General features: G+C 51.0%; 4 protein-coding genes across 6 annotated transcripts in view; 2 read left to right on the top strand and 2 right to left on the bottom strand.

Annotated features, from left to right (window-relative positions):
• The window catches only part of MTF1 (metal regulatory transcription factor 1), a 40,695-nt gene extending 35,489 nt beyond the window's left edge, over nt 1-5,206 (top strand). The window contains exons 10-11 of one of the 2 annotated variants that reach the window (XM_081144908.1): nt 270-330; nt 1,507-5,206. In XM_081144908.1, coding sequence (XP_081001034.1) covers nt 270-330; nt 1,507-1,937 — 492 coding nt within the window. In that variant the 3' untranslated portion in view covers nt 1,938-5,206. Of the gene's footprint in view, nt 1-266; nt 331-1,506 lie in introns of both variants that reach the window. The other variant, XM_081144907.1, reaches the window with a different exon arrangement.
• A 2,116-nt stretch (nt 5,207-7,322) lies between these two features.
• Nucleotides 7,323-8,411, bottom strand: LOC308560748 (uncharacterized protein C1orf122). The gene is made up of 3 exons (XM_081144945.1): nt 8,334-8,411; nt 8,039-8,240; nt 7,323-7,798 (listed from the first exon to the last, which is right to left on the bottom strand). Exons 1-3 carry the CDS (start codon nt 8,366-8,368, stop codon nt 7,703-7,705), a joined length of 333 nt encoding a protein of 110 aa, XP_081001071.1. The 5' UTR covers nt 8,369-8,411; the 3' UTR covers nt 7,323-7,702.
• A 181-nt stretch (nt 8,412-8,592) lies between these two features.
• YRDC (yrdC N6-threonylcarbamoyltransferase domain containing) lies at nt 8,593-12,870 on the top strand (the record flags this gene model as incomplete). Its single annotated transcript, XM_081144928.1, has 5 exons — nt 8,593-8,984; nt 9,542-9,656; nt 9,780-9,899; nt 11,322-11,464; nt 11,762-12,870. 5 exons carry the CDS (start codon nt 8,593-8,595, stop codon nt 11,832-11,834), a joined length of 843 nt encoding a protein of 280 aa, XP_081001054.1. The 3' UTR covers nt 11,835-12,870.
• Nucleotides 12,871-13,411: 541 nt separating this feature from the next.
• On the bottom strand, nt 13,412-19,047 carry MANEAL (mannosidase endo-alpha like). 2 transcript variants are annotated; one of them, XM_081144919.1, is made up of 5 exons: nt 18,476-19,047; nt 17,182-17,291; nt 16,257-16,333; nt 15,133-15,176; nt 13,611-14,843 (listed from the first exon to the last, which is right to left on the bottom strand). In XM_081144919.1, exons 1-5 carry the CDS (start codon nt 19,020-19,022, stop codon nt 14,737-14,739), a joined length of 885 nt encoding a protein of 294 aa, XP_081001045.1. In that variant the 5' UTR covers nt 19,023-19,047; the 3' UTR covers nt 13,611-14,736. The 2 variants fall into 2 exon arrangements, with proteins under 2 accessions (XP_081001044.1, XP_081001045.1); XM_081144918.1 differs by having other exon boundaries at nt 13,412-15,176.
• Between the last annotated feature and the right edge of the window lie 4,223 nt (nt 19,048-23,270).

The following is a 23,270-nucleotide window of genomic DNA, read 5'->3' as shown; positions in this document are numbered from 1 at the left end:
TTGGACACACAGAACCACTGGATTAGGCAGCTGGGAGACAGCCAGGTAGTGGGGGGCAAAGCTGGCTACATTGTCCGCACTGAATGTCAAACAGTGGGGTGACCTCATGTCAGAGTACAAACAAAACATTTCTCAGTGCAAAAATCCCTCAGCACTGAGGGCTTTCTGTCCTCTTGGATGACCATCACATGGGGAGGCTTAACCTCCTTGGAGATCTGCCACATTTGAGTGGCCATAAATGTGATTTCTTGTTGTTTTTTTTCCAGCAGCAAGCATCTAAAGTTGAGAAGGTGTTTTTTACCACTGCGGTACCAGTAGCCAGTAGCACAGGTATGTAATTTTGTGTGAGCTTTAAAAGATAGCCAACTCTCTGCGCCCCCTGAGGCACAGTTAATCATTGCTTTGCCTCAGTTTTTAAAACTTTAAAATCAAATTTGTCACATTGTATTGTTTATTTATTAGAGTGTTTCATATTCTTATTTTTGGAGGTTAGTGCACTTAAGGCAACAGTACCACACTTAACACTTTTTAACTGGTAAGTTCTTTCCCTTTCAGATACAGCTTTTAAATGTAGCCAGAAAAAAGCTTGAATCACAGTTAATGCTAAAGAGGGCAGTGGTTAATTCACTGGACTCTTTTCTAATTACAGTAATGAAGAAATAGCATCTGGGTCAGAGACTGTATAGAACTAAAAGGTCCTTTTTTTCAAACTCTTTATATTATAGATTAAGAAACAGGTCCTGAAAGGTTAAATGACTCCCCTGAAAGTCACAAATGAGTTTGTGGCCGAGCCAAAGCATGAGTTCTCAGGCCTCTTGCCTCTTGGTCTCTAGAGCTCTTGAGACACACAAACTACGTCTCAATTCACAGAGTGTGTGTGCACACAAGGCTGGTTGTGTAAAAGGAGGTTTACGGACACCTACTGTGTGTCAGAGATGTGCTACAAAGATGAGTGAGATATCGTGAAGACATCTGTCTGAGCCTCTTGGGCAGGCGGAAGTGAACAAGCCCTGCACTGTGTGGACAGAGAGGTGGGAGGAATTTGGGAGCTCTGTGCACAGTACCAGGCAGCTGCCCTCGGGCCAGCCCTAGGGATAAGCCTGCTGGAAACACTGCCTGGAGGCATCAGAACGGGAGGGGAGTGAGCTGGGTCTTCAGAGATAAGAAGAGTAAGTTCTCCAGAAGAACAGCCTGGGGAGTTTAGTCTGAAGGAAGCACCCATAGGCTCAGAGGTAAGAAAAACATGTCAGGAAAAGGGAGGCATCCGTTGTGGCTGGCATGGAGGGTGCAGGTGAGAGGATGGCTGGAAACAAGGCTGGAAATACGGGGCACATCTCCGTGGTGTGCGTGCATGCCTGACTTTCTAAGGAAGAGGGACTTTGTCTTGGCACATGGCACCCACCCTCTCCATCATTCCTGCCTCCATGGCACTCAGCTCTCACCTAGTCTAGATCCCCTTGTGCCCTGCAGCCACTTGAAGAGCAGTCTCTCTTGCCTCTCTCGCAGGGAGCTCTGTACAGCAGATTGGCCTCAGTGTTCCCGTGATCATCATCAAGCAAGAGGAGGCATGTCAGTGTCAGTGTGCATGCCGGGACTCTGCCAAGGAGCGGGCGGCTGGCAGGAGAAAGGGCTGTTCCTCCCCACCCCCTCCAGAGCCAGGCCCCCCGCCTCCTGATGGGCCCAGCCTGAAGCTGCCACCACAGACTTTCTCCTCACCCTCTGTCCCCCGGTCATCCTCATCTGCCGTCCCCTCTTCCTGTGAGCAAAGCAGACAAGCAGAGACTCCTCCAGACCCTCAGACAGAAACGTTAAGTGCCATGGATGTGTCAGAGTTTCTGTCCCTACCGAACCTGGACCCGCCGTCCAATCTGATTCCCATTGAAGCACTACTGCAGGGGGAGGAGGAGCTGGGCCTGACCAGCAGCTTCTCCAAGTGAAAGGCCCGGATGTGCTCCCCTCCAGGAAAAGGCAAGCAGGAAGCATACATAAGGTGGGGTGCCTACCTTCATGAGACCTGCAGTATGAAGGATGAAGAAATCTACTGTTTGAAATCCTCACCTTTCAGATGTATTTTCTTTATTCATATCCCAGGAGCATCCATTTTAAGGAACTGGTCTTTGGGAAAAAAAATAACAAAACAAAACAAAAAAAAGCTAAGTTATAAGTGAACTGTTTGGCTGCACTGTATGTCACTTTTGCTTATTGTCATGTGAACTTGGAAATTAAGGTTACTCGTATGCATAAAAATTCTAAGGGAAAGGGCGTGGTTTCCATCAATCTGATGTTGCCCATCGCTTGCACTGGGGCCTTGTGGTCTGGGCAGTGGATTCAGTGTGCCAAGCGTTGCTCCTCCCTGTGTGTCTTTTGAATCTGAGGCTGAAGCTTGCTCCAAAGGCCAGACCCTCACTCCATCAGAGAGGGAAATGGCAAAGGTAGGTCAGACAGCTGTGAGCTGGACAGGAATTGGGTGAGATGGTTTTGCTATTTGCGCTTGGTGTCAGTGGAGCTCAGAGTGACTGTAGCAGGTGTCATCCTGCATCCAGCTGCAGCACAAGTGGGCAGCTAAAAGCCTGACCTGAAGCTGTGCTGATGATCTGGTTCTTTGGGGGCCCTAGCAAGCTGTTTGCTATCTGTCAATCACGTGTGTGCAGAGCAGGCTCTAGCAACGTGATCACACTCTTTGCCTTCCTGGTTCTTTTTCTCTCTCAATTGGTTGCCAGGGTTTGCAGATCACAGTAAATTTTTCTTGGGGAACATCCCTCTTTTGTCCTAGATTGGACATATGGGCTGATGGCCAGCTGCTGGTCAGTGCTCTGCCTTCCTTTAATGGTATTTTTCTTCCTCAGAGCAGAAGAGCTGTGTTTTGCTTATCAGGTGTAGCGTTAAGAGAGGTTTTTAAAGGTGGCATGTAATTGGCAGGCCAGGTATTCTGGTTCCAGGTTCTAGCCAGGCTTTTGGTTGCCCCTCTCATCTCCACCTCTCACCCCTCTGAATTTTGCATACAGCCTAGTACAGTGCAAAGAAGGATGTGACTTGCTCAGCTTAGTCACATGATGTCTAAACAAAAACAAAAATAAAAAACACAAAACGATGATCTTCTACTCAGGGTAAAACAAACAAAAAATTCCCCTTCCACCAAAAAGCCTGAAATGTTGCAATACGTTGTCTCATTTGGAATGTTTCACTAAGTTGTGTTATAGGAAAGAAGAATTGTTTTTTGATTTGTGTGTAGAATTACATCCATCTGTCTGCCTTTGGCTCCAAGTCATTGCCTCTAAACATAATCATAAAGTACAGTCCACACTTAAATGGAAAGTTTCTCTCAGCTGGCTATATTAATGCAGTCATGAGTGCTCACCAAGCTCACTGAGCTCAGAAACTGGGCATGCCCCAGTGTCTAGACTAGGCCTCTGCCTCCCAAGAGCCCCTTCCCCACCTTGAGCAAGGAGCAGGGTTCCACAAACAGCTGCTCTTCAGAGTCAATGATGTCAGACAGAAAGTAGCCATAATTTGCCTTCCTTTTCCACTCCCTAATGTAAAGAGATCTATCTGCATTTGTCACCCTCCTGTTCTCTGAGCCAATACTCAGGGCCAGCCAAGACAGTATCCAGAGCAGATCATTTTGGGAGCCAGAAGCCCTGCCTTTAATAAGATGTTCAGGGACAGACTTGGACAAGAGGGCAGTGTTGGTGAGCGTTGTTACTGCCGTGAGAAATGGGCTTAGCCACAAGCAGCTGGTGGTTTCTCATTCCAGGAGTCTAGGCAGGAGAATTGGTTTCCTTTTGACTTTCTGCACTCCCCTTCCCCAAAAGCTGGTGGGTTCTGGAGACCATTGACCTCAGCAGAAGTTGATAAGGCAGGAGGAATCTATTTTACCAGAGCGGGTTGATCCTGGAAAACCAACTGCTGAGCATGGCTTGTCCTTGGCTGTCTCTGCACCTTGCCACCATAGGAAGCTGTTTTCCCCTTCTGAGAGAGCAGCACAATAGGATCCCAAAGGTAGTTCATATAGGCGGGCAGGAATGACCTCCTCCCACATAGAGTCACCTGGGATTCAGTTCCCTGGGAGCAGGTGGGAAACAGGAGCCCAGGGAAAGCCACTAGAAGGTCCATGGTTTACATGTTGCTTCTTTCTGGTAGCCAGGGATGTGCTACCGTGTTGAGCCTACCCAGGTCAGTAGCTTTTCCCTTCTCCAAAGGTTGGGGGTGATGAAGAAGCATCTTAAAACAGTGTTTATTTAGGCTGACAGGCTTTTCTAGTTGAAGTATCTGTCTTTGGAGGGTGGTTTGAGATTGCAAGGGGGACTATCAAACCCAATCGGCTTTTGGAAAAATCAGTGTGCTTAAAATGTCAGTGAGTTGTTGTAAAGAGCAGATTTATTCCACAGGATAGGCAGTCTTTCTTTTCCTTCCTCTTCCAGCACTCTCCTTCCCCACCCCCTCCGGTAAACCTGGCCTTTAGTGCCAAGGACCTTGGAGAAGAGCGAGCTGCTGCTGAAAGTGGAGCCAGACAGAGCCTTCATGGAGGGTGTGGTTTCCCAAACCTGGGGATGAGGCTAGTTGGTAAGGTTAGGGAAGGTCTGCAGATTTCTAGCAGGTGAAATCAAGCCTTTTTTCTTCCCATGGTAACCTTAACCATTTCCACCCTGCAGATTTATATTTCCAGTCCCCACTAGCATCTCTAGTTATACTGCTCCTTTACAGGGTGCTAGTCAGAGTCAGGGTTTGGAGTTCATGGGCTTAGGAGGTGGGAAGAAGCTTTGGCTGGCACCGCCAAACTGCCTTAGTGAATTTGGCCCTTCCCAGGCAGTGAGGGAAAATGGCCCTGCGTTTCCTGGCAGGGTCTGGTCAGCCTCATGGGGGCATCACTAGTTTGGTGACAGGAGTTAGTGTCATTTATTGAATTCCCTATCTCCCCCCTACCCCCATCCTTTTAGAGGGAGATCTTGGTACAAAGCCTGGGAGGGGCCTTAATGTGGGTAGAAGCAGGGACTCCCCTTCACCACCTCTGGGAGAGTCAGAAGCTTGGAGAGTTTTATCTTCAGTGTCAAGGCAGTGGACTGATGGGGATAATGGAGGGTGGGTGGGTTTCCTGAGAGACTTTGTATAATGCTGAATGTGTCCAGAGGGACGAGTTTGCAGAACCTCATATTGGTATATTAAAGAAATAATAAAATAAAAAAGCACTTTAGGTTATTTTATCTTTAACCCAATTGCTGCAATTTCTTTTGTTTGTGTGTGTGTGTGAGAGTGTGTGTGTGTGTGAGTGTGTGTGTGTGTGTGTGTACTTTCCACAAAGTTTTATTTTTTGCTCAGAATAAAAAGTTAAATTGAGGTGTGAAAAGAAAAGCACTTACCTTGGTGCAATATGTGTAGCTTGACAGTCGTTGTCCCATGTTGCCCTGGCCTGGCGGTATTTTCTGCTCCATCAGCCCTGTACCAGGAGGCTGTCTGTAGGGAAACACTATTATGCATTCTCAGCAACTGCTCAATCTATGCAAGCCTTCCCTGCGTGCCTGAGGGCGCCCCCTCAGGCTCTCTAAAGAACTGCTGCGGGTCCTGTTTTCTTCTGCTGACTGTTCAGGCCCTTTTTCATCACTACTTGCACCCTTGCCATCTTTCCCCCCTTCACCATTACAAAGTGATGCCTGAAAGGAACAGGTTGTTCCTAGGTAGAAACCTGGCACCTTCTAGACTTTTATATCTGTAATCATGTCCATTGTCCTTAATCTTGAAGACCTCCAGAGTCACTGAAACCATTGATTTGTGGAACTTGCAACAGTATTGCTAAAGACTTTTCAGTTTTCCTACATCACCAATCAGAAATATGTTTGGGGAGGTGTTAGTGGTGGGGAGGCAAGGTGAGCCATTTTCTTACTGCTCCCACACTGCCCCTGTTGGCTCTTTAAGCAAAAATGGACTCCAGCCTTGGTTAAATCCAATAAACAAAGCTGTTACAAGTTTACTTTATCAACTCTTTTCCTTCCCCATCACTCCTCTCTTGTTCCCCCTCCTACCCCATTTTATCTTCATTCTCAGGCTACTATACAATAGGAAAGTTTAAAAATGCTTCAGCCAAAGCAGAAAGATGTCCATAGATCCAGCATGCACAGTTCTGCTGTGACATAGATTGGAATTGTTCATTCCTTAATATTAGGGAGGGGTAGGCAACAAAACTGAATTATGCATATTTCTGATTGGTAACCAGTTTATCCTGTTTCCTTTTGGACAGTTTTGGGGAAGCTGATGACCACTGTTTGGGCATTTCTCACTGTTACGCCTGTTCAAGAGAGGGCTTCTTAGTCTGCACTGAAAATGCAAATTAAACTGGATCTTTATGTCATTGTGTACATATTACAAGCTTTTTTACTGGATGCAAAGTTTAAAACCACACACTGCCCTTTTGGTGGTGTGCCTGCTGGGCCAAAAATTGGGTGATGATGTGTCACTTTCTCAGCTCAATGCAGTTTCTACTCTTTTTCTTACGGGAAAGTTTTTCATAAAACCTTTTTCACCAAAACCCAGGGGCATTTTTTGCAATATCCTTGTTATCCTCGTAGTGGTGCCAAGTCAGAGGCCTCTCTTGCTCTCTCCCCTGTGTCCTCAGGCCTCCCCTAGGGTGATGTTTGACTCTACAGTCTAGTCCTTTGTTGTTGTTTTTGGTGAATGTGGGGGTGGAAGTTGGAGTTCAAGGTGGTTATTTCCTTTCCCTATGAACTCCTAGTTCCTGTTTGGGGAAGGTGGCTGGAAACACGGTTTTGCTGAGTCTCTGGCTTAGATCTTCTGGCCAGGAAAGGCAAGACCCGCGAGAGCCTTCTTTTTTGACATACACTAGTCATTGGCCGGAGGTCTTGGTGACAGTTCTTTAAATCCCAAATAGTTTTGTTTGGATTATGTAAAGCCTATCAAATTCATTTAAGTGTGAAACATGGGAACAACGGACTTCCACTGAGCGATATGAAAACGTTACAGGTTCAGTACTTCCAAAGGAAGAAACCTCCAAACCCAAAAAAGTAAATATGAATTTGTATTTTTGAAGAATGTGAAATAATGGTGTTTGCTTAATTGCTCATTTTGTATAAACTTAATATTGTACTTTAAAATATCTGCTACGAAGTGAAAATTTAACTTTTTGGAATTGAAAAAGCAATATTAAATACTAATGAGATCCTAATTAAATGCTTATTTAAATCTGGTAGTTATCTGTGGTATTTCTTCCCAACCCTGCCCATGGTTGACAGCCTTCAACCACTTCCCCCCTCCACAGCCATCAGAGTCTTAGAGACCAAAAGGAAAGGACAGAAAGGAAAGGTCGTCACCAGGAGAGTCTGCAGGCTTCCTTTTAATTAAGGCTCTGCTAAAAGTGTTTTGTGGGACTTGGAGCCCCCAAAGCATGAAATGGACATGTAACACCACCTGGATTCCCCAAAGCAGGCCAGACCACTCTGGCAAGCACTGCTGGCCTGCCCAAATCCAGTAATCAGACTGGGTATTCCTTGGTTACATTTCAAAGCTCAGCACTGCCTTCAGCCAGGATGAAGTGGGAGTGAACCCAGCTGCTAGCAGAGCTGCCACCCGGGGCTGAGGGCCAAGTTCCAGCCGCTGCCAGTGAAGACTGGCCCCTTCATTGAAAGCAGTTGTTCAGAGTCCAGCCACCAGCCCCCGGAAAGGAGAGAACGCAGAGCCACTGGCTCGGGAATGGTCAGGGCTCTGCAGCTCCATCGCCAGCATCCTTTGGAAAGCCACCTCTAGCGGAGACAGCTGGCTGGGGGGGCGCTCCGGGTTTGGCTGAGACATTCTGGTTGGAACAGAAAGGAAGAAAGTGAGGCTGGGAGGAAAGGCCTTGGATTAGGCCCCGCGAGGATATGGCTACTTGGCATCTGGACAGCACTGAACTTTTTCAGAGCCTCTCGCCCAGATGGAAGGTGGGAGGTAAAGCAGTGGGGACACTTTCACCTTCCATGGGAAGCTAGGGCTTGGCAAATCTAGCCAGTGGACAGTCCCCACCTCCCAGGCCCAGCCCGGGGTGGGCACTGACCCCGCCACCCGCCGGCTCCGGGCGCCGGCGGCCTAGCTGCCGCAGCATCTCCTCGCAGGCGGCGATGGTGTCCAGGAGCTGCCGCTGCCGTTGCTCCACCGCGTCCAGCAGCTGCTGGGCGCGCTCATCCCGGGGCGGCTGCGGGGGTGGCCTCCCGCCGAGCCCCAGCCCCGCCTTCCCACGGTCCACGCCGGCAGGATCCCTGCCCGGAAGAGAGCGAGAGACAGATGGTCAGGGCCCGCGCTGGCGCGGGGTCCGAGCCCCTTCTCCCCCGCCCTGACGGGCCCTCTCTCACCCCCGTGTCCAGTCTGAGCCGAGGCCCCATTCCATCTCCGCCTGCGCGGCCCGACCACCGCCCCCCTTTCGGCCGCCCCCCTCCCCAGCGCTGCGCTAAGGCTCCGCAAGGCTGCGCCCCGCCCCGTCCCCACCGGTCTCCTTCAATCCTTCTGGGGGTCGTGGTCCCTTTAAGTTGCCCGGCGCGGAGGTGGGGCCGAGTCTCCTGGACCGGAAGCTGACTGGGCGCGTCACTTCCTCCCGGAAGCGGGCCTGGGCGGATGTCTCCGGCGCAACCGTGCAGGGGGCTGAGGGCCGCCGTGGCTGCCAGCGTGGGGTTGAGCGAGGGGCCGGCTGGCTCCGCCCGGAAAGGCCGCCGCCTCCGCCCTCCAAGCCCCGCTCGGGCGGCGCCGGGGGCCCGGCTCTTGCGGCTCCCGGGAAACGGGGCCGTGCGTTCCTCAAGCCCGGAGCGCGCCGGTTGGACCGAGGCGTTGCGGGCTGCCGTGGCCGAGCTGCGCTCCGGCGCCGTGGTGGCCGTCCCCACCGATACGCTGTACGGCCTGGCCTGCTCGGCGAGTTGCTCGGCGGCGCTGGGCGCTGTGTACCGCCTCAAGGGCCGCAGCGAGGCCAAGCCGCTGGCCGTGTGCCTGGGCCGCGTGGCCGACGTCTACAGGTAAGGCCTTCCCGACCCGGCCCCGCTAGGGGCGGCACCGCGGGAGGGGCTTCCGGTGACAGGCTTGGGAGACTGAGGCGCTGGAAGCGGGAGGGGCTTGTCCAGGCTCACCAGGAATCCGGAACTGGAAATGTGTATCGAGCACTTAACGTCTGCCAGGCCCTGAGCGAGACGCTGGGGCGCAGCGATGAACGAGGCAGGCAAGGCCCCTATTCTCCTATCGTTTTTGTGATTAAAGGGCTTCCACGTTAAAAAACAACAACCCACAAAACCAACAAACATGGCAGCTTAATTTAGTAGAGAGGGCTTTGAAGAAAATAAAACACGGAGTGTGATAATGGTGCAGCTGTTGTGGCCTCGGAGACCAGAGGCATGTGGGCGCCAAGCCTGGGGTGCTTCTCTGGAGCCCAACCTTCTGCTCAAGCTCTTAAGTGAAGAAGGAAGACATGGATTCCATTGTAGTCCCTGGGTTCCCTTTTTCTAGTTCTGCCTAAAGTCTGGAATTGACCAGCAGTGGCCCTTCATTCTTGTAGATTTGTGCCCCCTTTGTTTTCCAGGTACTGTCACGTGAGAGTACCTGAGGGGCTCCTGAAAGACCTGTTACCAGGACCAGTGACCCTGGTGATGGAACGCTCCAAGGAGCTCAATAAGGACCTGAACCCCTTCACTCCTGTGAGTCAGATTTTCTCCTGTGTCTCCAGACTCCAGCCATTTGGCTTTCACAAGGATCCAGGCTGGACCCATTCCCTGACTCCTTCCAACCTTTCTCATGATCCCCTTTCACCTTGGTCATAGCTTGTAGGCATCCGGATTCCTGACCATGCCTTCATGCAAGACTTGGCCCAGATGTTTGGGGGACCACTTGCTCTCACCAGCGCCAACCTCAGCTCCCAGGCCAGTTCTCTGAAAGTCGAGGTGAGAGTTACCTGGGCCCCGTGTCCCCCATCCCCCCAAATGTCACCAAGCCAAACACAGTTTTCTCTGAACCAGTGGGGTTGATGGTTTGCTGGAATTGCCTGGCAGGAGAGTATAATGGTGGGAAGTCTGCCCAGTTGGCATGTTTCGGGTTGGGGGGAATCCAAGTTAAAGAATCTTGGACAGGTTTTATTACAAAGTTTGAGAAGTGAGGGGGAAAATTGGTGTTTTCATCCTATTTTTTAAATAAGAAACATTACGAAAAGTATAATTTTTTCTCCTTTTTGTAGGGGTAGCAGTTATTGGAAAATAAGTTAGGCAGTATGTCTTTACAACAGTGCTGTAAAGAAAGTTAAGGCTCCGAAAAGTTAAATCACTTGTCTCAGGGACTCCTGATTGTGTTATCTTACCTCTGCCATAAGCCAGGTCAAAGAAGGGATCATCCTAATCCTGCGTTAGCTGCATAGCTTAGAACAAATGAGGACACAAATTTAATTTACCACACTGTTTTCTTCGTACTGAACTTAAATGTAGGACCCCATAGTAAAGTGATGGGGTTTTCTGTGCCCAGACCTAGAGCCTTGGAAAGTGAGAGCTCAGTATCCCTTTTTATTCTCAGACTGCAGGCTGTTACTTGATCCTGGTGGCCATACTCAAAGCATTGGGGAAGGGATGGCAGGAGGTATTCTTACCTTTTCCGCAAGCAGTTGACTTATTCTACTGATATCCATGATTCCCCCATCCCAGATTCCCAGGCCCAACTGCCACTGTGATGTCTTCATAAGGGGTGAGAGCAGGGATGGGGGTTAGTGGGTGATGCTCTAGCTCAGAAAGGGAGTACCCTTCCCATAGCCCAAGTATTGAGTGTTGGTGGCTGGACCTGCAGAGTCCACCCTGTTTTCCTCCCCATACCGAGATCCAGAGTTGCACTGAGATCCAGTTGCTAGAGCTGGAAGGACCCTTAGGGACCATCTGATCCAGCTCCCTTATTTTGCAACTCTAAAGTAACCTGAATGTGAACACAGAGATTTGGTGGAAAGTCCAGGGTAGAGCCCATACCTTTGGGCTTCCACCTAGGACTCCAGTCATTGTACTTAGGTCAGACCTCCCCAACAGAAACAGTGTGTGGAATTTCCTCCTGGTACAGCAAGATATTCTTTGAGCTCTAGATAGATGTTACTTGGGGTGCTAATTGTGGGGAGGGGAGACTTCAACCTCATTGTATATGGTGTCCTAGGTGCTAATGTAGTGTCCTTAGCATAGCTGCCCTTAACTAAATGAGGTTCCTGCCCCTGCCTAGAGGAATGTGCCTACTGTTTTTGGGTTGTGTAGCCTTTGTTTTAGGTATGAACCCTGCCTGCAGTATGACATCATTGCAGATGCCAGGGGTAGTGTCCATGCTCTTCCTCTCCCTCTTCTTAGGAGTTCCAGGACCTCTGGCCTCAGTTGTCCCTGGTAATTGATGGGGGACCAATTGGGGATGGCCAGAGCCCTGAGTGTCGCCTAGGCTCAACTGTGGTTGACTTGTCTGTGCCTGGAAAGTTCGACATCATTCGTCCAGGCTGGTGAGTCTCTATGGCATGGGGATAGAATTTGAGGGAGGTTGGGAGGTGCAGAAAAGACCTTGACAAAATAAAGGTTGCCACACTCTCTTGCTCAGACAACCTTTATTTTGGAGAAGTGGTGGGTAAAGTGAGACTACATTTGCTGGCATTTGCTGGCTTTTTCAGGATTCAAAAGGATTCATCAAGGGTTTGATGAACATAGTATAGTAAGACCAGAGAGTTTAGTGCTCCCTGATCACTGGACTCTAGTGGGCTGTGAGAAGTCAGACTCTTAACTGTCCTCCATTTCCTCCTCAGTGCCCTGGAAAATACTACAGCTGTCCTCCAACGGAAGTACGGGCTGCTCCCCTCACATGGATCCTGCTTCTGAAACTCGGGAGGCAGGGGGGCCCAGGGACTGATGCTGGACACTGTGTGTCTGTCCACTGGTAGCTGGCAAGGCCTCATTTGCAGAGGCCTCTGGGGCCATAGCATTACTAGTCTGACACTTTTAAGGCAGTTTGTCTTTCTGAACACTGTAGACCAGGCTCCAGAAGCTGCTGGTTTAGCCTCACACGTCGGGAAGGGGGCTATATTTATTATAATTTCGTATGTCAGCCGAAAGCTGAAGAGAGACTTTTTAAGAACATTCCTAGGATGCTCTCTTATTCTGATAAGCTTCTCTCCCTCTTTTTTTTTTTGAAAAAAATTTGAAACAATTTAAATAACATTTGGAATCTAGTGAGAGGTGGTGGCATTTAAGGTCCAAATGAACTAGAGGACCAGCTGGTGTTGTTTAAAAGTCTCAAGTGAGCCTGGCTGGTGTTGCTCAGTGGTTGAGCACTGACCAATGAACCAGGAGGTCAGGGTTCGAGTCACAGGGCACATGCCTGGATTTCAGGCTCGATCCCCAGTAGGGGGCATGCGGGAGGCAGCCAACTGATATTGATGTTTCTCTCTCTCCCTCTTTCTAAAATCAGTAAAAACATATATTTTTAAAAGTCTCAAGTAACCAAAGGCGTAAGTTTTGTGCTTGTGAAGCTGAAACCAGGTTAGCATAAAGATTGTAGAGCTACAGGCCAAACACTGTTTCCTCTGAACTAGGGGCTGGTGGTGTGTCGTGCTCTAATTGCCTGGTGAAGAATCATCATTTTGGTCTAATGGTGGGAAGTCAGCTCAGTTGGCAGAGAGTGAGATGAGGAGTGGGAGGTGGTGTCCAAATTAAAGAGTATTGGAAAATAAATATTATCTCTCTCAGACTGACTTTTTCTTATTTATAAAATAAATTATAATACTTTAATTTAAATCCAGTGTCTACTTGGCAGGCTTTTGTATTCATATGTATACCAAGTGTTAAACACAGTTACTGTTGGGCATTTGAACTTTGTTTTTCTTTAGTAGAAAATAATGCTGCTCTTAAACATCTTTCAGAGTGGTTTGATTTTCTTCTTTGAATTATTTCCTTAGCGTAGGATTACTAGGTCAGAGTGTATGAACATTTTCATGGCTCTTGATCTAGATTAGCCTTCAAGAGAACTGAATCAGGTTGCCGTCAGCAACATGAGAATTGCTTCCCCTACTCGCTGGGGCATTGCCGTACTTCCGGCATTTTTCAAATTGTGTATTTGTGAAATGAGGCCTCGGTGTTACTCCTTTCTATAAATTACTACGAGTCATCAGCCCTTTTCACCTGTCCTTGCTTGCCTTGGTTTTCCCAACTAAGTCACAAGCAAGGTGATCAGGGCTGCCTCGTCCATCTGTGGGATTTAGTATCAGTTACTTAACTGCAGCTGGGAGTCCTTCTGGTAGCCAGTAGGGCCCACTACTTCCCCTCTGCCTTGTACCCCAGTTCCCAGAATTGAGATTCAGTCTTGAGCCCACAAACTTCTCAATATAGTGGTTTTCAATGTACATATTTTCAAGTAGATCCTAAGAATCTTGCCAAGAAGGTGTCCCAGGACCTGCTTTGAGTGTCTGCAATTAGCACATCAGTTTATTTGTAAAGAAGTAATGGTTTGTTAAATATCCCCCCTAGAAATCTTGCTTACAGATTTCTTAAGCAAACTCACTCATTGTGCTAACACTAGCCATCCCACATGTCAATTTGCCAGAATCTGACTAGGATCAGAATTTGAAGTCTTGAAGAGATCAGGAGGAAGTTCACTTGAGAATACCACATCATTTAATTAATACAAATCACAGTAGCACTGAAAATGGCTCTAGCAAATGGGCCTCGTTCAGTTTAGGCAGCTAAAGGGAAGGGGGGTGTCCCAGTCCTCTCCCTGGAGCTAAATGTTCATCTGGGAAAACGGAGGCTCAAAGCACAGAGGTATTTTCTTAGAGGAAACAGAGCTCCCAGCAGTGGTTAAAACTGCAAAAAGGAAAAACCTATAGCTGTGCTTCAGCACTAGCTACAAGGCCATACTAAATAAAGGAAGCTGGATCCTGTAAGTTGAAGACAGGAACCATTCCTGGTCATTTGCTCCCAGCACATAGTAAGGTTCTCGGTTAGTCTGTGTTGAATGAATGTGTGAGTGCTCAGGATTATTTCCTGAAAATTGGGTTCAGGAATCTACTGGGAATCGCTTAAACCTAAGAATTTCACTTTTAGGAAGTCTCAAATATGGTTCCCTAACTTGGACAAGATAGACGATATGGCAGGGAGGCCTGAAGAGAAGACGGAGGCTGGCAGAAGGGAGCAGGGTGCATGCTGGCCCAGAACCCTGGCACCCTTCTAAGAGCAGTGGCTTGGTGACTCCACTACACCACAGCAACCTGCTGAGTTCAAAGCTAGAAGGGATTATTTTAGTGTTCTGACTGGATGTGAAGCTTCCCTGGGCTAAGTCCAGTCACCTGCCAGCCCTGCAGTTTCCTCTCTGGAACACTGCCCTGTTTCCTGTCTCTGCCCAGCAACCCCAGCACTGCCTGCCTGAGGAACAGGCTCTGTTCCTACCTGGGCCCAGGCCTGATGGCCCACAGAGGCACCCAGCTGCTGACTTGGAGACTGAGTGCCTGCAACCTCAGCAGAGCCCCACATGGGGACAATATTCCAGTGAGGCTGGGACATCAGGACTTCATGCCCTGTTTGCAGGCCCCTCACATCAGCCACTGCTCCTTCTCTTTGATGAAGTGCTCAGCCCAGCGGCGAGTTAGCTCCAGGTACAGGCTGGGCTGGTGAGGCAGGTAGTCCAAATACAGACGAGTCGGTGTCTTCTTGGGAATGGCCTTCTCAATCTGGGTGCCCTCGTGCCACTCATTGAAAGAGGTGATGGAGACAATCTCGGGCCTCACGGTCAGGGCTGCCTGCAGGGCTGTCTCATAGTACTTGCCATTGACCCTGTTCCGCGTGTTGTGATTATTCCAGGGCCGGATGCTGGTGTCAATGTAGCCAGGCCCCACGCTAGGAATGAACATGAGGTTGTTGGCATCGCAAAAGTTCTTCACAGCTTTCCAGTTCTGATGGGAGGAGCCGAAGGAGAAACCATTGGAGGCAAAGTAGGTGTACATGCCATCGAAACCAGCGGCCAGGATGTCGTGGGTGTGGCCCTCCTCCACCAGCAGAGCTATGAAGACTGCATCATAGGGAGTGTTGCGGATTGAGTGTGGCCCATCTGGTGTCAGGAGATGGGCCCAGGCCTCAGGGGTTGTCAGGTATGAGTCATAGATATAAAAGAGTGGGAGGCTCTTACCCATGCTGTTCTTATAGCGGTAAAATGCGCCATGGGAGCCATACCTGAGGAGCAGGAGGAAGAAGAGCCTGAGCTGGCCGCCTAGGGTGGGAGAAGCCAGCACAGCTGTGGGACTAGCCATGGATGAGAGCTTTCCTGATGCCTGAGCACGATTTTGGATCCAGCCAGGCACCATAATTGGACTGTCATGCCTCTAAGTAAGAACCTAGTTCCCTCCCTCCTCTCCCCACCCTTGTCACTCCTTTATTCAAGCCTCGCCTCCCTGCCCTAGGTCAAGCCACCACCATCTTTGATCCGTTTTGCAGGCTCCCACTTTTACTTCCTTATAATCCATTCTCTCTTTAAAGTCTAAATCAGATCTGATTGCTCTTTACCAAGACCTGCAAGGCCCCACCTACTTGATCTGGCCCTGCCCACCTCCATTCCTGCAGTTATCCTATCTGTCTCTACACTCCAGCTACACTGGCCTTTCTAGTCTGCTGTCAGGCCTGTCCCGTCCTATGACCTTTGGATCTGAAAGCCCTCTGCCTGGAATTTTCTGCCTGCCTCAGATTGTTGAAGAGCCGCCTCTTCATGTAGGTGTTAGCTCACATGTCATCTCAGAAAGCTCACTTGACCATTCATTCTAAAGTACTTTTTGGACACACTCTAACACAGCACCCTTATTACTTTTTCATAGTATGGATGGCTATTTGATTTTTTTATGTATAACTACTCTCTGTTCCACTGCACCCACTACATACACTAGAATGTAAACTTTATTAGTCCTACCCATTACTGTACAACTGGAGCTTAAGGCAGTGCCTAGACACCTAAACGCATCCAATAAATGTTTTTTGAATGAATGAATGACATGGGCAAGCAGTGTACAAGCCATTTTCACATGTCTTAACTCATGTAACTCTCACAAGACTCACAGGGTAAGAGGCTTGTTTTTGTTACAGATTGGAGGCCTCAGAACCAAAATTCAAACCCAGGTTGCTGATTCTAAGCCCAGTACTCTCTTACTATAAAATAACTGCTGGGGACACATTCTACCCTTGTGTCTCCTCACCTGCCCCTCCAAACCTATCCCTACTCCTATTTTGATCCCCAACAACATCTGTGCCCCAGAGCAGCCTTACTTGTCAATGATGTACTTGATGTTGTCATGCAGAGTGATGTCATCCCGGCCCTTGTAGGGTTGGATGTGGAAGGCCACCTGCCACAAACAGGAGATACTGGTCAGGTGAATATCTGTCCAGGGGTCACAACCTATAAGGCTTATGCTCCAACGATGGCCTACAGGAGAGGCTGAGTTCAGGAGAGGGCCTGCAATGGTGAGCACAGCAGACCTAAAAGCAGCCACTGCCCTCAGGGCCAAAAAGAGAGGGGCAAGAACTTTGCCCACCTCCCACAGCTGGGCATCTGGGAATCATTCTGATGGGCTGCGGCAGAATGGCTAATAGGTTTCAACTTGTGTGCCAGTTCCAAGTGATTGGCACTAGATGCCTAAAACTATGGGAAAAAGTATACTGAAGCTGTGTCAATGGAAAAATGTACTATGACCTGTTAAGTGTATTGGTGATGGGCTCAGGAATGGGGGTAGGGCTCTTCACTGTTTTTCTGCCACAGGAGAGGAGAATGGCTTATTTAATTGGTACATTTGGGGAAAATAACTGGACATGCTTAGCTAAGCTCCCTCATTCCTCTTGAAAGTGTTCCTGCCTGCTGAGAGCATGTGTGCTCTGCTCCTTGAGGCCCACCACTGCCTCCCAGTAGGAAGCTGAGGCTGGAATTGTTTGTGCACCCATCTGGCCCTTGCTTGCCCTCTGTCCAGTCAGGGTCTCCAACTTAGTCTCTATTATTGTGATATTTAGTCTCCCATTTTTCCTATATTTAGTTTCCCCAACTTTTTTCAGAACTGAAGAAAATAAGAGGGACATAGGCAGTGTTTATCAGAACCCCACCCCCAACACCATACTTGGGTGGAGGCACTATCTCTAGAGCAGAAGAGGGGAAATCTCCAGGATGGTCCAGGGGGAACTTGATCTCTTCTTGAAGACTCACCTGGATGTTGTACTGATGGGCGGTGTCCAGAATCGCAGGCACCAGGTCATCTGAAGGTTCTCCATTATCATCAGCCATGCCGGGTGGATACCAGGACAGGACCAGGACTCCTGAGACACAGCACAAGCTACTTCAGAGACACACGGTAACCCCGCATCAGAGGTTTGTTTCTTCACAAACCATCTCCAACTGCAAAATGGTTTCTGAATGAAACCTGAGAGTAAGGCTCCTGCCAGGCTCTCTTCTGCAGATCAGATTCCACAGCCTTGGTCCTGGAGCTGTCCTCCCCGCGGTGCTGAAGCGCAGCGGCTGGGGCAACCTTAACGCACCAGGCCTGGAAGGAGCCTGAGAAAAGCCCAGGTAGGTGCTCAGCTTTTGCTGACGTTAGCGAGTATTAGAACAAAGGGAAATGGGTGGACAATGCCACACCCACCCAGAATCCACAGTCCTATCCCTGGAAGAGAGGAGTGCCTCTGAGGTCCCGAGGGGGAGAAGAGCCCTGAACAGAGAGGTCCATCTGATTCTTCCCGTGGGAAATAGCATTTGTCTAGACTGTCTGCCCTTCCAGACTGTAAAATCCTGAAGGAGACAGGCTTTATTAATCTGTGAATACCTCCCCTCAGTGTCTCTGGCATTCAGTTTTTTCCCTCACTCACTGATTGTTTCCAGGTAAGTTGAAATGTAAAATCCAGCAGAATTCAGTGACAAAATCTGAAACAGGTGAGCCTCTCACCCCAGCCTGCCTACAAAGGAGGCGCCCAGGGACGTCTTTTCAAGCAGAACACTTGAAGAAAAGCTCCTGGACCCCACACTGCAAACAGAACAGAGTCCATCATGCAACGTGGGCAAACTCCTTCCTGCAGCCAGAAGCAGGGAGGGCTGCTCCACCCGGGAGCTGGTGTGAAAGCAGCGCCATCCCAGCCGCTCCTCCTCTGAATCCCAGACTCCTGCGGGCCAGGCTATCCAGGCTTCACTAACCCAAACCTAGAAGCCCAGCAGACGTGCAGACTCTGCCTCCCCCTCGCCGTCCGGGCCTGGAACAGCTCGGGCCCAGCCGCCTTCCCCGGCTCTCCCAGCAGCTGCGCCCCGCGCGAGGGCCCGGAGAGCTGCGGGTCAGGAGGCGGGGTGGGTGCGCCTGAGCACTGGAAAGGGGGGCGGTGCTCGTGGAAGGGGTAAGACACCAGGCTGAAGGGTGAGAGGGGCCAAGGCCCCGGTGGCTGGACCGCGGGGAATTGCGGCGGAGGAAGGAGGAAGGGCGAAGCTGGGGCGCCGGGGCGGCGGGCGGGGGACTCACCGACGGCGGCTTCCGTGAGCTGGGTCATGTGCTCCCGCAGCACGTCGGGGTCCCGGGAGCTGTAGGGCCCCAGCTCCGGGTAGAAGCTGGAGCCCAAGTCGTCGGGGGGACTATGGCGGCCGCGGGGGTAGCTGGCCGAGATCTTGGGGTCCCAGTGCGGCACCATGACGTGGTCCCAATGAATGTAGTGGCCCTCGCGCCGCGGGCTCCCGTACCACGAATAGTAGAAGGCGTGCAGGTCCGAGTAGACGCGCAGGCTCTGCCCGGGCGCCGGCTCGGCCGCTGCGGGGGCCGGCTCCGGGGGGCTGCCCGGGCCCGCCGTGCGGGGCGGCGGCGGCGGCGGCGGGGCGGCGGGCGCGGCCGGGGCGCGGGCGGCGGGCGCGGGGCCCCCCTCGCGGCGTCGCTCCAAGGATGCCAGCTCCAGGCCCGGGCCCAGAGCCGGGAGTCCGTCGGGGGCCTTCAGCGTGCGCAGGCCCATGAGGGTGCCGAAGGCGAAGAGCAGCACCAGGAACAGCGCGATGCAGGCGCGGCGCCGCCGCCGGGCCATGGCGGCCCCTGGGCTCCTAGCGCCCGGCCGCTGACCTCCCCGCGCGCCGCGCCATGCTCGCCCGCCCGGCTCCCGCGCGCCGCGTAGCCGGCGCGTGTCCCAGGGAGACGGCGGCGCGGTGCGCGGGGCGCGGCGTGGGCGGCTCCCCGCCTCTCCCCGCAGTGCGGGCGGGCCCGGCACACAGAGAATGCAGGCGGCGCAGACCAAGTGGTCGCGAGCCGGGGGGGGGGGGGGGGGGGGGCGGGAGACGGAGGGGGCGGCGCCGCGCGTCCCGGGGCGGAGAAGCCGGGCCCTGCATCGCGCCCGAGGATTTGTCGCCTTTCAGCGTCGGGCAGCGGGGTGGAGGCGCCCGGTGGGGAAAGGAATGCTGTCCTTCTGGAGCCCAGGAGAAGGTCCGTCCTGGGAGCGCAGCTGAAGGGCGTGGGAGCAGGGGCAGTGTGGGACGAAAGGGAGCGTCTAGGGTTGTCCCTCTCTCCAGCGACCTCCTTCCCCACTGACCACTCTTTACTGACTTCATCAACCCCCTCCCCACTGACCTCAGTCACCTCCCGCGTTTGCCCCAGGTCCCCCATCCCTCGGAACCCCTTTCACACACCCCAGGCAGCCTCGGAAGGCTGGGGAAGGAGGCTTCGGGGAAAACTCGGGGAGCCAGACACCACACACAGGCTGGAGCACAGCAGGACCCGGGGGACCGCGACTTGCACAAGGTCACACGGAGCAGGTCTAAACCCGAGGGTCAGCACCCGCTCGCCAGAGCTCTTCTCGCTATCCAGACTGCCCGGCCTCAGGCCTGTCGTTCGGAGCCATCCGTCTGTCTTTGGACAACGTCCTAGAGTCGGCGAGGACTAGATGCGAGGGCTGCAGTGAAGCGCGTTTCACGGGCCTGGCAAAGCCCGCGCTCAGGGCGCCTTCGCCCTTCTTTCTGGGCTCTGAGCTCCAGGGGGCAGCCCCGGTTGTATTTTCCTTTTTGGATTGCTAGGGCTGCAAGAACAGGGGCTGCTTCTCAGTTCCCAGGGCTGTTTCCTGAACCAGACTCTGGTGTGATACTCTGTAGACAAAGATAACTCTTTCAGTCAACATTGCTTGAGCCCCTACGCTGCATTATTATGTTACTCATTCGGAAAACAGTTGTATTCACCGTCTGCTCCTTCACTGGTCTAAAATGACGGCAACTTTGTTTCACCGGCTGCTCTGTCCGTGTCTAGAGCAGAGCTTGGCGTAACAGTATGCACCTGATTCTTTCTTAAGTAAACCAGCCAGATTTTAACTTCAACCCAATCCACCCAATAGAGTAATTATCCCCACCAAGCCCTCCGCACACTTACGTACTCCTCCCCAGCGAGCTTCCACTTCCGCCCGACCCTTAACCCTGAGAAAAGGGAGCAGTGAAACCTACGATCAGATTTTATAGTTTAGAGGGGAAAGTATTTGGGACATTTGCCCAAAAGTGAGTTTGGAAGGAAGTACCGAATCATGTCCCATTCATTCCGGCCATTCACCGCATATTGACTGAGTGCACATGAGGTGCCAAGCACGGTTCTAGGTACTGAAGACACAAAAACAAACAAGATCAGTGAGCTTTGTGTCTCCATGGAGTCTACAGAGTGTCACAACGACCAGCGCAGCTAGGCAGGCAGGCCGAGACACCTCCATTTGCCACTTACAAGTTTAATGCAGTGGGATGAAATAAAAGACATGAATTGGGTGCCTGCTCACTCACAGCTCCCTGCTTAAGTGGCCATCCTTATACCGTGTGGTGCTGTTCTCCTAACCACAGCTTTTTGGACCAGTAACAATCTGACCCAAGGGAGGTAATTCGATTCTTTGGCAAAATTAGCCCTGGGGAGGTAAGTGGAAAGGTCATGCAGATTCAGGCCCACGGGGGGGGGGGGGGGGGGGGACGACGACACCAGAATAGACACCATAACAAGCCCATGTCATGGGCAGAACAGAATTATAACGGGGCAGATGCTCTAAGTAGGCTGAGCTCTCTGTCTACAAAGGGGAAAATGCAGCAGCTATACTATAAGAAAAAGAAATCAGAGAAATTTGACCCCAGGAAGAAACAGAGCAAGCAGAAGTCTTCTTTCAAAAGGACAGAGCAGCTGCCTCAGTATCTGACAGCCCCCAGACCCAGCTCCATTTCCTGCCAGGCTGTTGGGTTCATTCTTGGGAGATGTTTCCATCCACCCGCTAACTCCTCTGCCCTTTACTTGAGTGGGTTTAAGTATTTCTGTCTGTGGCAGGCGGACCCTAGAGTGGTCCCCGTGATTCCTGTTCCCTGGTGTTCATGCCTTTCTGAAATCCCCCTGTCCTTCCCCCCGCCCCCTGCCCAGGTCAGGACGGCTGCAGCAGCTCCAGGTATCAAATGCAGACATGACATATAAGAAGACGTGGGATGCTGCCTATCATGCATCCCTTGTATTGGGAGGAAAAACTTTTTCTAGAATCCCCAAGCCAGGAAGTCAGGGTTGCATCACATACTCATGGCTAAGCCAACCCCGAGACGTGGAAAGGGCTGAAAATGATTAGCCAATAGCAATCTTTACTCACCCCTGAATTTGGGGATAGCGCTATCTTCTCTGAGCAAAGGATTACAGTAGATGAACATCACACAAACTTGGGGATTTCTCAGCAACAAAAAATATGAGAGGGGAGAGGTATTGGGGTAGATAGTCAACACTGTTTACCTTGCCGCCAGATGAACTTATTTTCTGTAAAGGTGTGTGTGTGTAGAAAATATCATGGAGGATATATATCAATCTTTTAACATGATTTAAATTTTGAAATGGGACTGTAGAGTGGAATGAATGGATACTTTTACTTTTTACTTAAGAGATTTTAAAAAATATGTATTTTTTATTTCAGAGAGAGGAAGGTAGAGGGAGAGAGAGAAAAAAACATCAATGATGAGAGAGAGTCATTGACCAGCTGCCTCCTGCACTCCGCCTACTGGGATCAAGCCCGCAACCCGGCCATGTGCCCTGACAGCAATCTCCTGATTCATGGCTCAACGTTCAACCACTGAGCCACGCCAGCTGGGCTCATTATGGTTTCAACTTGCCTTTTCCTATTGACTAGTGTGGTTGGCCAAGGTTGTTTTTGCACATGTATTGCTTATTAAGTAGCCTCTTGTCCTAGAAAAGAAATCACCCTGCCCAGAGGCTTGTGACTCCTTCCTGCCACACTCAGGCCTGAGCTCTCCCTTGGCCTCCAGGTGGTGTGGTGATCCTGGCCTTATCACAGAGCATTTTTTCCTTTTACCCAGTTCCATCCCACAAGAATTCACGCCCATGCTGGGCCCAGCTCCACACACTTTCAGCCATCTCACCTGGGAAGAGTTTGTGTCCTGTGACCCCATCTTGGCACACTTGCTATTTGCTTTGCTTTAGGATCTGCACACCTGGTATGTGCCAATATGTGTGTACTGTTGTGCCATCTGTGTTCCCCTCCCACTTACCCCAGGTACACTCATGGGCACACTACAGTGGGGACATCAAGGATGCAATATTTATGGACTGCTGCATGACTTTTAAAAAATATATCTTTATTGATTTCAGAGAGAGGAAGGGAGAGGGAGAGAGAGAGAGAAACTTCAATGATGAGAGAGTCATTGATGGGCTGCCTCTTGCACGCCCCCTACTGGAGATGGAGCCTGCAACGCGGGCATGTGCCCTGACCGGGAATGGAACCGCGATCTCCTAGGTCCTAGGTTGATCCTGAACCGCTGAGCCACGCCAGTCGGATGTGCTGCATGATTCTTAAAAATGAATAAAACTACCTGGCCGGCATGGCTCAGTGGTTGAACATCGACCTATGAGCCAGGCGGTCCCCGATTCCCAGTCAGGGCACATGCCTGGGGTTGTGGGCTCAGTCCCCAGTAGGGGGCGTGCAAGAGGCAGCCGATCAATGATTCTCATCATTGATGTTTCTATCTCTCTCCCTCTCCCTTCCTCTCTCTGAAATCAATAAAAACAAATATATATTTTTAAAAATGAATAAAACTCTTTACAATGGGGGGAAAAGAGTTCAGTCTGGACATGTTTCTTTCTTTCTTAGGCTAAGGAGTGGGAGATGGAGTAGGAGAGAAACAAACCGGAGATGGGAGACGTCTGCCTGAGCAGCAGGGCTTCCCGCTGCTCTTTGCTCCCTCCGGGTCCTCTTTCCTGAGCGCGGGGCTTGGCCCTGAGTTCTCTGGAACTATCTTAGCCTTCTCCGTGGAGGAGCTGGCTTGTCCTGTCCAGCCCT

This window comes from Miniopterus schreibersii (genome assembly GCF_964146895.1).
Source record: "Miniopterus schreibersii genome assembly, chromosome: 8".
Lineage (NCBI taxonomy): Eukaryota > Metazoa > Chordata > Mammalia > Chiroptera > Miniopteridae > Miniopterus > Miniopterus schreibersii.
This window is presented reverse-complemented; position numbering and strand designations above follow the sequence as displayed.